This window comes from Armigeres subalbatus, chromosome 2 (genome assembly GCF_024139115.2).
Source record: "Armigeres subalbatus isolate Guangzhou_Male chromosome 2, GZ_Asu_2, whole genome shotgun sequence".
NCBI classification, from domain to species: Eukaryota; Metazoa; Arthropoda; class Insecta; order Diptera; family Culicidae; genus Armigeres; species Armigeres subalbatus.
In genome coordinates, this window is record NC_085140.1 from 304842600 (window position 1) to 304855081 (window position 12482).

The 12482-nt window shown below is 35.9% G+C and overlaps 2 protein-coding genes across 2 annotated transcripts in view; one reads left to right on the forward strand and one right to left on the reverse strand.

The window, feature by feature from the left end:
• The window catches only part of LOC134209838 (vacuolar protein sorting-associated protein 41 homolog), a 124537-nt gene that overhangs the window by 97795 nt on the left and 14260 nt on the right, over positions 1–12482 (reverse strand). The window lies entirely within an intron of this gene.
• On the forward strand, positions 10733–12453 carry LOC134216670 (beta-1,3-galactosyltransferase 6). Its single transcript, XM_062695514.1, has 2 exons — positions 10733–10880; positions 10961–12453. The coding sequence occupies exon 2, from the start codon at positions 11045–11047 to the stop codon at positions 12203–12205; it is 1161 nt and encodes a 386-aa protein (XP_062551498.1). The 5' UTR covers positions 10733–10880; positions 10961–11044; the 3' UTR covers positions 12206–12453.

Sequence of the window (12482 nt, forward strand, 5' to 3'; positions counted from 1 at the left end):
TATTTAATGATTCTATAATAATCGTTCGGTGTATGATCGAAATTTAATTATGAATACAGTGATCGTTCGCTAATTGGGGCACGACCTCACCCCAACTAGCGAATGCCGTTCGCTAATTGGGGCGTTTTGACAAGCGTCAATGTTGTTTACTTTTTGCATTGAATAAAAGAAAATTTTACCCGCCAGAAAAAAATCGATCCCGCCAAACACGGAAACAAAACGTCAACGCGTTTTCGACATCATATTCTGACGTTTAGCTGCTTTTTGATTGGGTTTCGCCCCAATTAGCGAACCCCCAACTAAAAAGCGCCCCAACTAGAAAAAAAACCAATTAGCAAACGTTCACTGTAGTTTGACATTTTTCATCTGTATCATAAAATCATAAAAGCGCTATTGAAGAATTATAATTCCATGAATAGAAACTGAATAATATAACCGATTCGATGAATGCCCGGATAAAAAATACAATAGAGTTGCAATAAAATATCTTAAAAATACAATAGATTTTATTGATGAGCATTAAATTCTATTGTTTTTATATCATACCAATTAAAGTGCCATTTTGTTATTCAAATAGACGTACAATAAATTCTATTGCCAGTGAAATTTCGGCAATAGAAATAGAATTACAATAAATTCAATTGTAATGGCAAACATTTGTTCGAGAAAAAATCGATTTTTTTTATTGTAAAGATACATAACAACCACTATTTTCTATTGTAAAACTGCCATTTACAATAGACTTTATGGTGGAAAACAACCCGCATAATAAAAAACAGCATGTTATATGGTCAGAATCATTATTACAATATACGATATAGCGTCACATTTTATATTAGGGTTATCAAATAATTTTCGGTCGACTCAACCATAGCTCCTCGACATTAACTCGAAATGTCAATGTATTACATGCTGTCCTTAAAATGTTTTTTATTTCCTGCATTATATGTCAACCTTTTAACTTAATGTCGAGCGAAAATTTTGCACGCGAAAAGGGCCGATTTTTTATGGTGACATAACTTAACAACCCATTCAACATATTGTTATTTGTCTAATAACCGTACCACAAACTGTTGAAACATTATATGAGATTGTTCGTTAACAGTTGTCAACTTTAATGGTAAGCGTCGCCGACCGCAAAGGAAAATATCCATGTACAGTTCGTAATTATGCGGGAATAGGCTTCAATGTAATTCTATTGTGAGCCACAATAGAGTTTAATTACTATTAATTTCAGCGTACTGTCACAATAATTTCTATTGTCATTCTTTTGGGAATTTTTATTAGGGTGATTCATTTCTATTCGGGACTGTAAATTCATGAATATTAGCCTTAATTTTACTGAAAATGCATAACAATCGAGGATAAGTTATAGGTTTATTATTTTTCCTCCGTCCATATGTTCACGCCTGAGAGTTCACACTGGAAAGGGAAAGGAACAAAAAACAAAAATAGAATTTGAAAGGTTTCCACGCAAACTAATGGTAGCTGTCACTTTACTTTCGGAAGAATAGTCTGCTCAGTTATTCCGCAAGTAAAAGTTCCATACCGGTCAATTGTCAAAATTTCACTTAGTAATATTGAACAAAATTCCGTAACCTCTCTACTTTTTAAAGGCTAGAACGCTGCTGAAAAGTACTGTGCAAATAGACAGGATACGAAATGCTCACGGAATGAATGCTCTGAAATTTCGTAAGCAGTACGGAGCTGGGAGGGAGAAACAGATACGAAAAATGTGTGTGTCAAGCCGAGCCGAAATCTAGCTGTCAGTGTGAGCCGAAAACGAAACTCTCGGCAAGCAAATTTTTGAAGGCAATGTAACAACAATAACACGCAAAACAGAATTTAGTCTTTTCAGGTTGCGCCTACGTTGATTGTTTTTTCTTGTTGAAAATTTACTTGCTGCATGACGACAGTATGTAATTAATTTGATGTGTAGTATCGAGAGCTCCCTCCCAGGTACGGAGCTGACAAGTAGAGAAAATTTCGTAACGCTAATACCGTCTGCTGCACGGTTAGTGGCTGAAACCCATTAATGGGTAAAAAAGTATACATTTTTTCAAGTTCTATGAATCTGTCAAGAAATGGGTTATTTTAAATGTGGATAAATGGGTGAAAAAATGCCCATATTTGAAACATATTTGACGTTAAAAAATGTGCCATTTTTTACCCATTAATGGGTGAAAAAATAGTTAGCTATTTTCGTCACATAATTCACAGCGGGGATCTTGGTGCGGATTCTTTTTGCAAAAACAAATATTCATAGTTATAAAAGATTGGAGACAATTTAAAGGAACACTAGAAGGTAAAGTAGTCTAATATAATATTCATTATTCATTTATTATTTAAAACAACGCTTCTTTTTTAAAGATATCGTCAACTTCAAATGGCAAGAACCCGGAACTAATTCGGTAGCAAGACCATTATCATGTGGCGCAACATTCGTAATTTAAAAGAGAACGGCATGGTTCGAGGAGCAGCATCTGGCAAACAACAAGAAGGCAAAAGTAGTGGACATTGAATATCTATCGATTGCATCATTGGAATTAGCGGCTTGTCGCAGGGAATACGATCGCTCAAACATTTTATGATTTATGTGCAACTTTGTAAAAAAATGTGAATATCTAGAATAGGGTAAAACGTCCTATCGTTGTGGTATGTCCTAACGTTGCGGTAGTGTTAAAATAGTCCATTCTGGATATAATTGCATTAAAAACAATTGTGGATACGATAAAACTAATCGAATTAACGACTAGAACATCTTTTGTTTGACAAAATTCCGTTCAAAATTATGAAAAATCGACATTTTTCATTAAAAATTTGAATCCTTTGAGCCTATTATTGCGGTAGTGCTAAGGTCCTATTGTTGTGGTATCGATTTCCATAAGAATTGCATGCAATACCGCAACAATAGGACTGACCTTGAAAAAATGTCGCAACGATAGGCAACTGTGTCCTATTATTGCGGTAGTTTATTTTTATTGCGATAAAAACAAAACAACATAAATTTAGGTCAATTGACGTAATATTTACGAATCTATAGTTAACCAGCAACCTATTCGACTACTGCAATGTGGATAAAGACCAACAGGTAATTTTTAAAGAATTTTTGAAATGAATTTTGTTTTGACACGGTGCTTAACCCCTCCATAATAGGTCGCTTTACCCTATCTAGTTTGCAAAACAAATGTGAATATCTAGAAATATAATGTAGTCGATAATGCGTATTTTCTTTGAATGATTTTGCAAATATTCTTCTTCTCAAAATTAACAAATTGTCCATTTCATTTTGACAAAATGGGTATTTATTTACCCATTTTGAGGAAAAATGCTTTTGCATGATGGGTAAAATAATACCCATCATTTGACAGAAACATGATTTACCCATTAATGGGTATATCGCTTTTACTCATTAAATGAGTAGTGGCGGTTTTGACGAAAATGGGTGCCATAGTACCCATTAATGGGTTTTAGCCAGTAACCGTGTGGGTAAAGTAAATGTAGCTGTCACTTTTCCTTACGGAAAAATATTCCGTACCATTATTCCGTACGGAAAAGTGTTTCCGTAAGAGCAGCGTACTAGGCTTAAGTCGATACAGGCTTTGTTTACCCGCATAATCATGGACCATACGTAGACCGCATCTGTTATAATTGAAGAGAATAAGTGTTATTGTAGCGATGGTCTCACTAATAATAGTTAACTATAAATTGACAGTTTCATATACTGTTTCAACAGTAGCGCAGATGGTAAACGGCCAAACGACCATATGAGTAATAGGCGGTTAAGTATAATTAACATTTAAATCCGGTCGTTTTTTCGAACAATATTTTCGTTGTACCATACATCAGTTGGTAGATGTACAATTGAAGAACTATATAATTACACATCGACAGCATGTTATGTATTAACAGTAAGCGTTGATGTAGGGTTGGTATGGTGAATCAAGCTTAAAATTGTATGCTAACAATGAAGTAAATAGTGACAATATATCTTATAACGCATATGTAATTTTGACTGCATGGTATGTCGTATTTCATTATGCGGGTAGTCTTTTCTCCGAGAAGCTACCCACTATGCTTTTGTTTTTGTTTTGATGCCAACATGCACCACCACTGTGGATTTGTAAATATTTTAAGTTAAATTTTAAAATAAAGTTAGCGCCAGAGCTCCTCCCGTAGGCTAAAAAGCGACATCAACATAAGCAGCATATCAGTCGAGCACGGTGGCAGGAGTAATGGCGATGTTTTGTTTTGGTCTGGTCGATGACGTGGAGCATAAAGGATAGTTACGAACCACGAAAAAGTGACGACGCGTTTCGAAGGATTCGCCGGTTTTTGGTCCGCAAAAAGTTAATTGTGTTTTTTTAAGTTGCGTGCGTCGGCTGAATGGTAAATTCCCAGCATCGTCAGGAGTGGAAAATTTGGAGTTACTCCGGAAGTGCCGTGGTCCGCCGCCATTGGAAAACTTATCGTCAAGGATTAATTCGCTTCCCGGCGGTCAAGCAAAAGATCCGAAAACACCCGCTGTCCTTACTGTGGGGTTTAGCCAATAGAGTATCTCGCCCCCCAGTTAATCGCAAAGGAGGACGAAGTCAGTCAGTAGAAAGGGGCAATTTTTTTGGAATGGAAAACTACGGTTTCCATCGGAATCTGTTGCGGCGCGCAGCAGATTTGATGTTTTACACATCAGTGTCACTAGGGGGGATCCGAAAAAGGAGCTTGCTCTTTCTTTAGCTAAAAGCCAAGGACGGCTGCCGGAAGCAGTCTATAAAGCCCGAAAGTGTGAAAAAGAAGTCAAAGAAGACCTACACATTAATAAAGCTTAAAAAAAATCAAAGAAGGAGAAAAAGAAGGGAAGTGAAAAATAGAGAGGGAGAAAGAAAGCAGAGACCAGTTTACCGGAGCAGCGAGTCGAACAGTTCCGTAGCAAGAATATAAGGTTTTTTAATTCAACACTTCATTCCTTTTTGTCATTTTGTCCATCTGAAATCCGAAAGGTAAGTGGGAGTATCCTGCTCTAGGCCGCCCTGCCGGAGAAAAGTGTAAAGGTGGAAGCTCAGGGCTTTCAAAGGGAACCTTACAAATGCCAATTTTATTTTTTTGTTTTTTTTTTTCATGTGCATAATGTTGATTTTACTTTTGGTTTCAGTAAAAAGAATTTAATATTAGAAACGAGAAAGAAAAAAAGACCTTTTTAACACGATACCAACCTTTACGCGTAAGATCTCCACTTCTTTTATTTTGCGTAACGAATCGTACCAAAAGTTATACTAATGACACACTGGTGGCAGTGTTGTGCTGAATCATTATTATGAATTCAGTAGAAAACCGAATTAGCCACCAGCGAAGTTGGATTTTTCTCACAATCCATACGTTAAATCTAATTTCGGAAGTGTTGCGCTGTATAGCGCATCACCAAATGAAAACAGCGCACCACTTCCGAAGTTATGTTTAGCGTACGAATTGTGAGAAAAACCCAACTACGCTAATCGCCCATTTCGGTTTTCTACTGAATTGATAATATCACTATTCACTGAAAACTATTCACTTGAAAACAGTAGGCGAGTTGTCGACAACTTCTCAAATTTCGCACTCAAACGATAATAAACACAAAATTTTCGTTCAAACATTATAACTTTTATTAATATCAGCTAATTGTCAACAATACCGTTATATCTTCTATTTGACGTTATGGTTTCGTAGTAGTAAGGAAAAAGAGTTCAAAATGTAACGGCTTTAAATCAAGATACGATTTTCAAACTATTCTTACAGCCTATTCAGATTACGCCATTAATGACATAATAATTGGCGTTTCAGGGTAAATATGCTTTATGATGTCATTATTTACGTAATATTCCATACATTTTGCGCTGTCAAAAGATACCCGCTAAAAAGAGTCATAAAGAATTTATTACGAACAATTATTACGAGAGAGCTTTCGTTCTAATTGGGATGCAGGGAGAAATTCAACAAAACAAAACAGACAAGCGTCACGCTCTCTTTGCCAGAGAGAAAATTCTCTCTGTTTTCATTTCGTTTCGTAGTTGACAGTCATGCTCTTTCTGTCGCAGCAGGGTCGAATGCATGTTAGATGGAAATCTTCTGAGCGCTGAAGAATAACTCGGATTGTGATGGTTTTGTGGAAAGCATTTTATATGATGAAAATAATGATGATAATTATTTATTCTCCACTTATTCAACATGAATTGTTTTTTTTTTAAAACTGATGCTCTCTAGAACAAATCGAATAAATTTTCAAAATTCAAGGGCCAATGCAGAAGACAATTTAAAACGTAGGAATGGTTGTAAAACGAATATATTTGATGAATAAACATGATTTCATAAATTATTTCAATTCTGCTCCTTGAATGGCTTAATATACTTTGGATTTCAACTTTTCACGTGGGACAACTGTACGATTTGAATGGGATGTATATATAAAGTAGAATAACCTTAAATAAAACATGGATTGGTAATGCATTAATTCATCCAAAATCCAGTTTAAATTATATCACATTCACACGATTCGATTTTGTTAGAAGCTGTATCATTGATTGTCGAGTAGAACGCAATGGTTCAGTTTCCATTTTTGAAAAAAAAAATGCTGAGTTGCCCTTCATACATGGAGATACTGGTGGAAATACATTTTAGTTCGATAATATTTCTTGAAAATTGGTCCAATCGTCCTTTTTTTATTTATTTGTGAGAATTCCCAAAAGTATCTAAATTTTTCTATCAAATCTCCGTTCGATCATAGTACAGAATCAAAATACTTATTAAACTTAAAAATAAATTGAGGAATAGTCTGATTCCCCGAAGAACGGCGCACCCAACTAATGAATGTAGCTTCGCTCATTATCCTTAGTGAGAGCTTCAAATATTCTTCGAAAATCCCTTTTCATATTTTTTTTAAATATTTTTTTTCGTAGAAACTTTGTTCAGAAAAAAATGTTCGATTGTCGCCACACAAATGCTTGATTTAGCAAATTAAATTTTAAAACTCTCCTTGAATTCAACCCTGTATTAGCGTGCAAATGAGGAAACATGGAAACGTCAATATATATTATCTTGCTGCAGTCTGAACACCTCGTAGTAATTGGATACCCTCTCACTTAACAAAGTCATAAATAGCCCAATCTGAATAGGCTATTAATCGCTGGCGAGTTTTCATCACTTGATAATTTAAAAATAATATGAGCAATTCTCTGTGAAATCATGAATTTTTTTCAAGATTTCAATTTTATATTTTTATAAACTTCAAACTGACGTCAAACTCAATGACAGCTGCATTGCGCTGCACATTTAGATGCACTTTTATTGCATCTGGCGTCGATTGACAACCGTTTGACGTCTAAAATGCGTTGCAGTTATCGAACGGCATTCGGTAAATGAAAAGTAAACATTTTGCAGTTATCGAACGGCTACTGTACCTAAAACTTTGCCGAAGACATCAAAACGATCGGACAAGCTGTTCTCAAGTTAGATTTTTTTGAAAGTGTTCGAGGTATTTTTGCTTAGACCCTTGTCAAAAGTGAGGCTAGAGTCAAAATGGTAAACCAATGATGCAAATTATGTTTTTTCATCACAAAGATTGTACACCCGATCTTTTTTTTACACGGATTGTTTTCGCACGGATTTTTTTAAACGGTTTTTTTTACACGGATTCTTGAAATAAAACGAATTTTTTTTTGCACGGTTTCTCGAAATAGCACGGATTTTTTTTACACGGATTCTCGAAATAACACGGATTTTTTTTACACGGATTTACTTTTACACGGAACGCATCCTCCATATTGAAAAAGACCCGGTCACTGTTTTTATATGGATATTTTTGCACGGCTTTTTTACATGGTTTCTCGAAATAGCACGGATTTTTTTTGCACGGATTCTCGAAATAACACGGATTATTTTTACACGGATTTTTTTCACACGGCACGCATCCCCGTGTAAAAAAATCGGGTGTAAATGCAAAATTTCAGAGAAATAAAAAAATACAAAAATAAATCGATCTTCGCTCGGCTCTATCCGCAGCACCCAGATTACGGTAAACTCTATTGTTGCTCACAATAGAATAACAATGAAAATATGACCGTCTAAGACGAATTAAGTACTCTCCATTTAATTCCACTATTTAATTTTCGATATCTTTTCAGATACGTATTTCAACCACAACTGTGTGGTCGTCTTCAGTGTCTCGTACTTGACTCGACTTTCAAGTACGAGACACTGATGACGACCACACAGTTGTGGTTGAAATACGTATCTGGAAAGATATCGAAAATTAAATAGTGGAATTAAATGGAGAGTACTTAATTCGTCTTAGACGGTTGAATACATTCCACTAAAAGAGCTTTATATATTTTTCTCTGAGAGAGAGAAGACAGCTCGCTTTATTTACATTCATCCTAATGTCACCGCGATCCAGTCACTGCGAACCGAAAAAGTAAACACTGCGATGCAACTTCAAATGATCGTAACCAAAATTATATATTTGGCGACTTATGTTCGCAACTTTTCTTATATCTGCTGCAGTGAATTAAACCCGCAATTATCCATGTGAATGATCCCGTATTATGAGAAATCGGTTTTGTTCCACGTTAGGAAGTTCATAACCATTAAAATCAGCTAATTTGAACAAGTTTTTATTGCAGTGAAAAATGTTGCTTCCGACGTTATGACATGTTACTTTGATTTGTTGTGCTTCCACGGTTTCCACACAAATAAAGAAGAAGAAGACATAGTAAATAAACGATCTGTCAGTGAGCTGGCTTCTCTCTCTCAGATTTTTCTGAATGAAAATATGGTTTTCCACCATAAATCCTATTGTAAATGACAGCTTTACAATAGAAAATGGGGGTTGTTAGTTATCTTAACAATAAATACCCAGATTAATTCACTTGATGATGATGCCTTTCTCGTGCATCGTAAAATGTATTGAAAAAATCACATAAGAAAGGTAAAAAAAGCACTTGAGGAGAATAAATCGCATTTTTTCAATCATTTGCATGTTTTTGCATTAATTTTGCATTGTACCATTCTTGAAAAAAATAACAATCATTATCAACAGGCTGTCGAATTGCACTGTCGTGTCGCGTCGCATCGCACGTCGCGTTTACTCTGGCTTGTCCCTAAGTTCTTAATATTAGGTATATTTCACTCAAATCGGGGGTTTAGTGTGAAAACACAAAAATAAGTAATTTTTCCTTGAAATTAAATAAAATTCGCCTAATATTAGGTAAATAATACTTAATTTTATACAGAAACTAACAAAAGTTAGGTAAATTTTACTCAACTTTTGAAGACATGGGATTACTTAACGTTGAGTTCTCACACTTTACTGCCCTTGTTGAGTGGTTTTGCTCTTCATTTTATAACAACAAAAGGAAGAGGGAGGGAGATGCAAGAGAAAAAAGTACCTACACTGCCAAAAATATCTATATAAGATATATGTGTCGCCGTTATAAATTTTTGCAATAGCTCCACCCTAATATAATCGATATAGAACCACACATAAATTATATAATTGCTAATTCGAGACCACACATAAAGTTTATTTGGACATATATTTTATTAGTAGTTCGCGTGGAGAATGGTTATGTGTGCGCTGATATACATCATAAGTTAAATATATGGATTTTTGCCAATAAATATGTGTGGATTTTTCACCCCCCTGGCGTCCTATACTATCACAAGGGGTTTGACAATAGCCACCATGTCCACGGACGGTAGCTCATTACCGTCCGTTGTTATTGTATGAAAATAAACATCATGTGTTTGGTTTACTATTTGTTTTGGTTAAATCGGAAAATTGTTTTTGAAATAATTTGCAAGATTTACATCATTGACCATGGGAATTATGTTATTTGATGATAAAATATTATAAACTTACGAATTGGAGAGATTCTACAGGTGAAATCAAACGCTACATGTAATCATATTTCGTAACTTGTTCTCCGCTCGAATCAAACAAAAGATATTATTATTGTTTATACTGTGACGAGCATCACAGTTGAAATGGCCCGGGGATGCAAATCGAACAACATTCATTAGTGAAAATGAAATGAAATAAATGGTTTGCTGAAAGATGTCTTAGGATTATATCTACATGCCCATAATAACGGGTATTATTTTTGACCAAACTGAAAAAGTGTAGCCAACAATATTTTGGATAAAATCCAGTTGCTTGTAAAGGCACGATTCGGGAGAAGTACTTTTCAAAATGTATGCTGGACATATTCATGAAGATGTTCGCTACGCTGAGAAGCATCTCTTGCCACGGGGCTGGTATTTTTAGTGGTGTATAATTAGGTACTTTTTTTCTAACCGTGTAGATTTACATTGAAATATAGGAAATATCATATAATTACAATACATAAATTTGATGCTCGAAAGCCATAAAATTTTTAAAGAAAGCTGACAGGTGACTTAAAACTAATATTTACATTTTACAAGGAACATTTTCGAAAATGGAATTAATGATGATGATGATGACTAATTGATGATGGTTTGCATGCAAATTTACCAAAACAAAGACCGAGCCGTCCACTCAAAATTTCAATCAGCTGATCGAATCTGTCTCGTAAAATGGCTTTTATTCGAAAAATTTTCCGAATACATTATTTCATTCGTTAAACACTGTTCAACCCCTCGTTATTCTTTCTATGTTCAGACGTTCAAACTGCGTGCTGAAATATCGACTATCTTGATAATATTTCTTTCGTCGATAATTTGGTACGACATTTTACTGTCTAGTTTGCAGCAAGGATGTCTGAACGCAGTATTAGGGAAACAAGTGCACTCATGACAGCTGTTAAGTTGCATTGTGTGCAATGAAATAAAATAAAAATATTTGGCCGTTTCGTGCAGAATTTCTGATAAATGTAAGTAAATTATTCTTTTAATTTTATAAATAGGTACATTACAACTATCAACTATTAAGCCTTTTCACTATTTAAAATAGATCTTCAAAATTGGCTTAATACAATCATCATTTCGGCCAAGAAGCAACAGCGCAAGCAAGCTTCGACGGAAGCCGACGACGAGAATGGCCATTGGGCGTTATCAACATCTGCACAAGCGGAACTGCGTCGGAATGGTGCCAATTTTCTTTTCTTTCCTAGCCGGTGTTTGCCTGACAGTGCTAATCGGTGGAATCAGACAGACATGCGAACCGATAGAAAGGATTTACGAGCCGGAAAATTCATACTTCCTGATGTTGCTCATCGTAAGTGCTCCGGGAAATGTCGAACGTCGGAACGCAATACGAGAAACCTACCTAAACCTACGGCCGCGAATGTTAAATGAAAGCTACCAGGACGATGCTATCTACGTACCATTGTACGATGACCACACAGGCCAGCTACAGTTGGAGAGTGTTTCGAAACAACGAGATTTGCTAGAAAGCTATCAAAAGTGGCGACAGAAATCCATTAAAAACATAAAAGTAATCAACTTCAAAATAAAAACGCTGTTTGCTGTCGGAACATATGGTTTATCTCGCGGCGAAAGGAAAACTATTTATGAAGAACAACGAGTTTACAATGATGTCTTGGAGTTGGGCAATTTGCAGGATTCTTATGCAAATTTGACGACAAAAATTATTCAGAGCATGAGTCACATCGACGAAGTCTATGATTTCAAATATTTGATGAAACTGGACGACGACAGCTACCTGAAGTTAGATCTTTTATCGGAAGATTTGTTAAGTTACTACGAAAAGCTCCATCAACTGCGGATGAGACATCCAACTCCGATAGAACTGTATTGGGGTTACTTCAAGGGAGCAGCCACCGTCCAACAGCGAGGCAACTGGAAGGAAACGAACTTCAAGTTGTGCGATCGTTATCTTCCCTATGCACTTGGAGGAGGCTACGTGTTATCTAAAAACCTTATCTCATTTATCGCCAAGCACGGTTCGTCACTTAATACCTACAAAAGCGAAGATATGGCGGTAGGAACTTGGCTGGCTCCATTCGCCAACATACATCGTAGACACGACGTGCGCTTCGATACGGCGTGGATACCGAGGAAATGTCAGGACTATCATTTGGTGTTACATAAACGGACGGCTCATCAAATGAAAGAGATCTACGATGGCCAATTGTGCAACTTTGCGGAACCAAATGCCGCGGAGCCTCAGCGACCAAAAGAGTACTTTTACGATTGGAGCGTTGCACCAACACAATGCTGCAAGGTTTTCGTTTAGAGCCTCTAAAGAACACCAGTATTTTACTTTCGGATAAGGAAACCTATGTTTAGTTTAAGACAATGTGATAGCAGGGCACCGAGTTCGCCGCGTAACGGTTTATCTTAATGCAGCTTCGATTCGTATTAACTATGAAGCACGACTAAATGTAAATATCTTATCGATAAAGTTAACTAATAGAGGCAGCAATCGTTTCCCAAAAATGTATCGGAGACACATTACAATATAAATTTATTATTTCTAATCGACATTTAGGTACAAGTTCAACTACATTATT

Bases quoted from the DNA above. Each gene is read 5' to 3' on its own strand.
- LOC134216670 (XM_062695514.1), top strand. From the start codon at position 11,045: ATGGCCATTGGGCGTTATCAACATCTGCACAAGCGGAACTGCGTCGGA.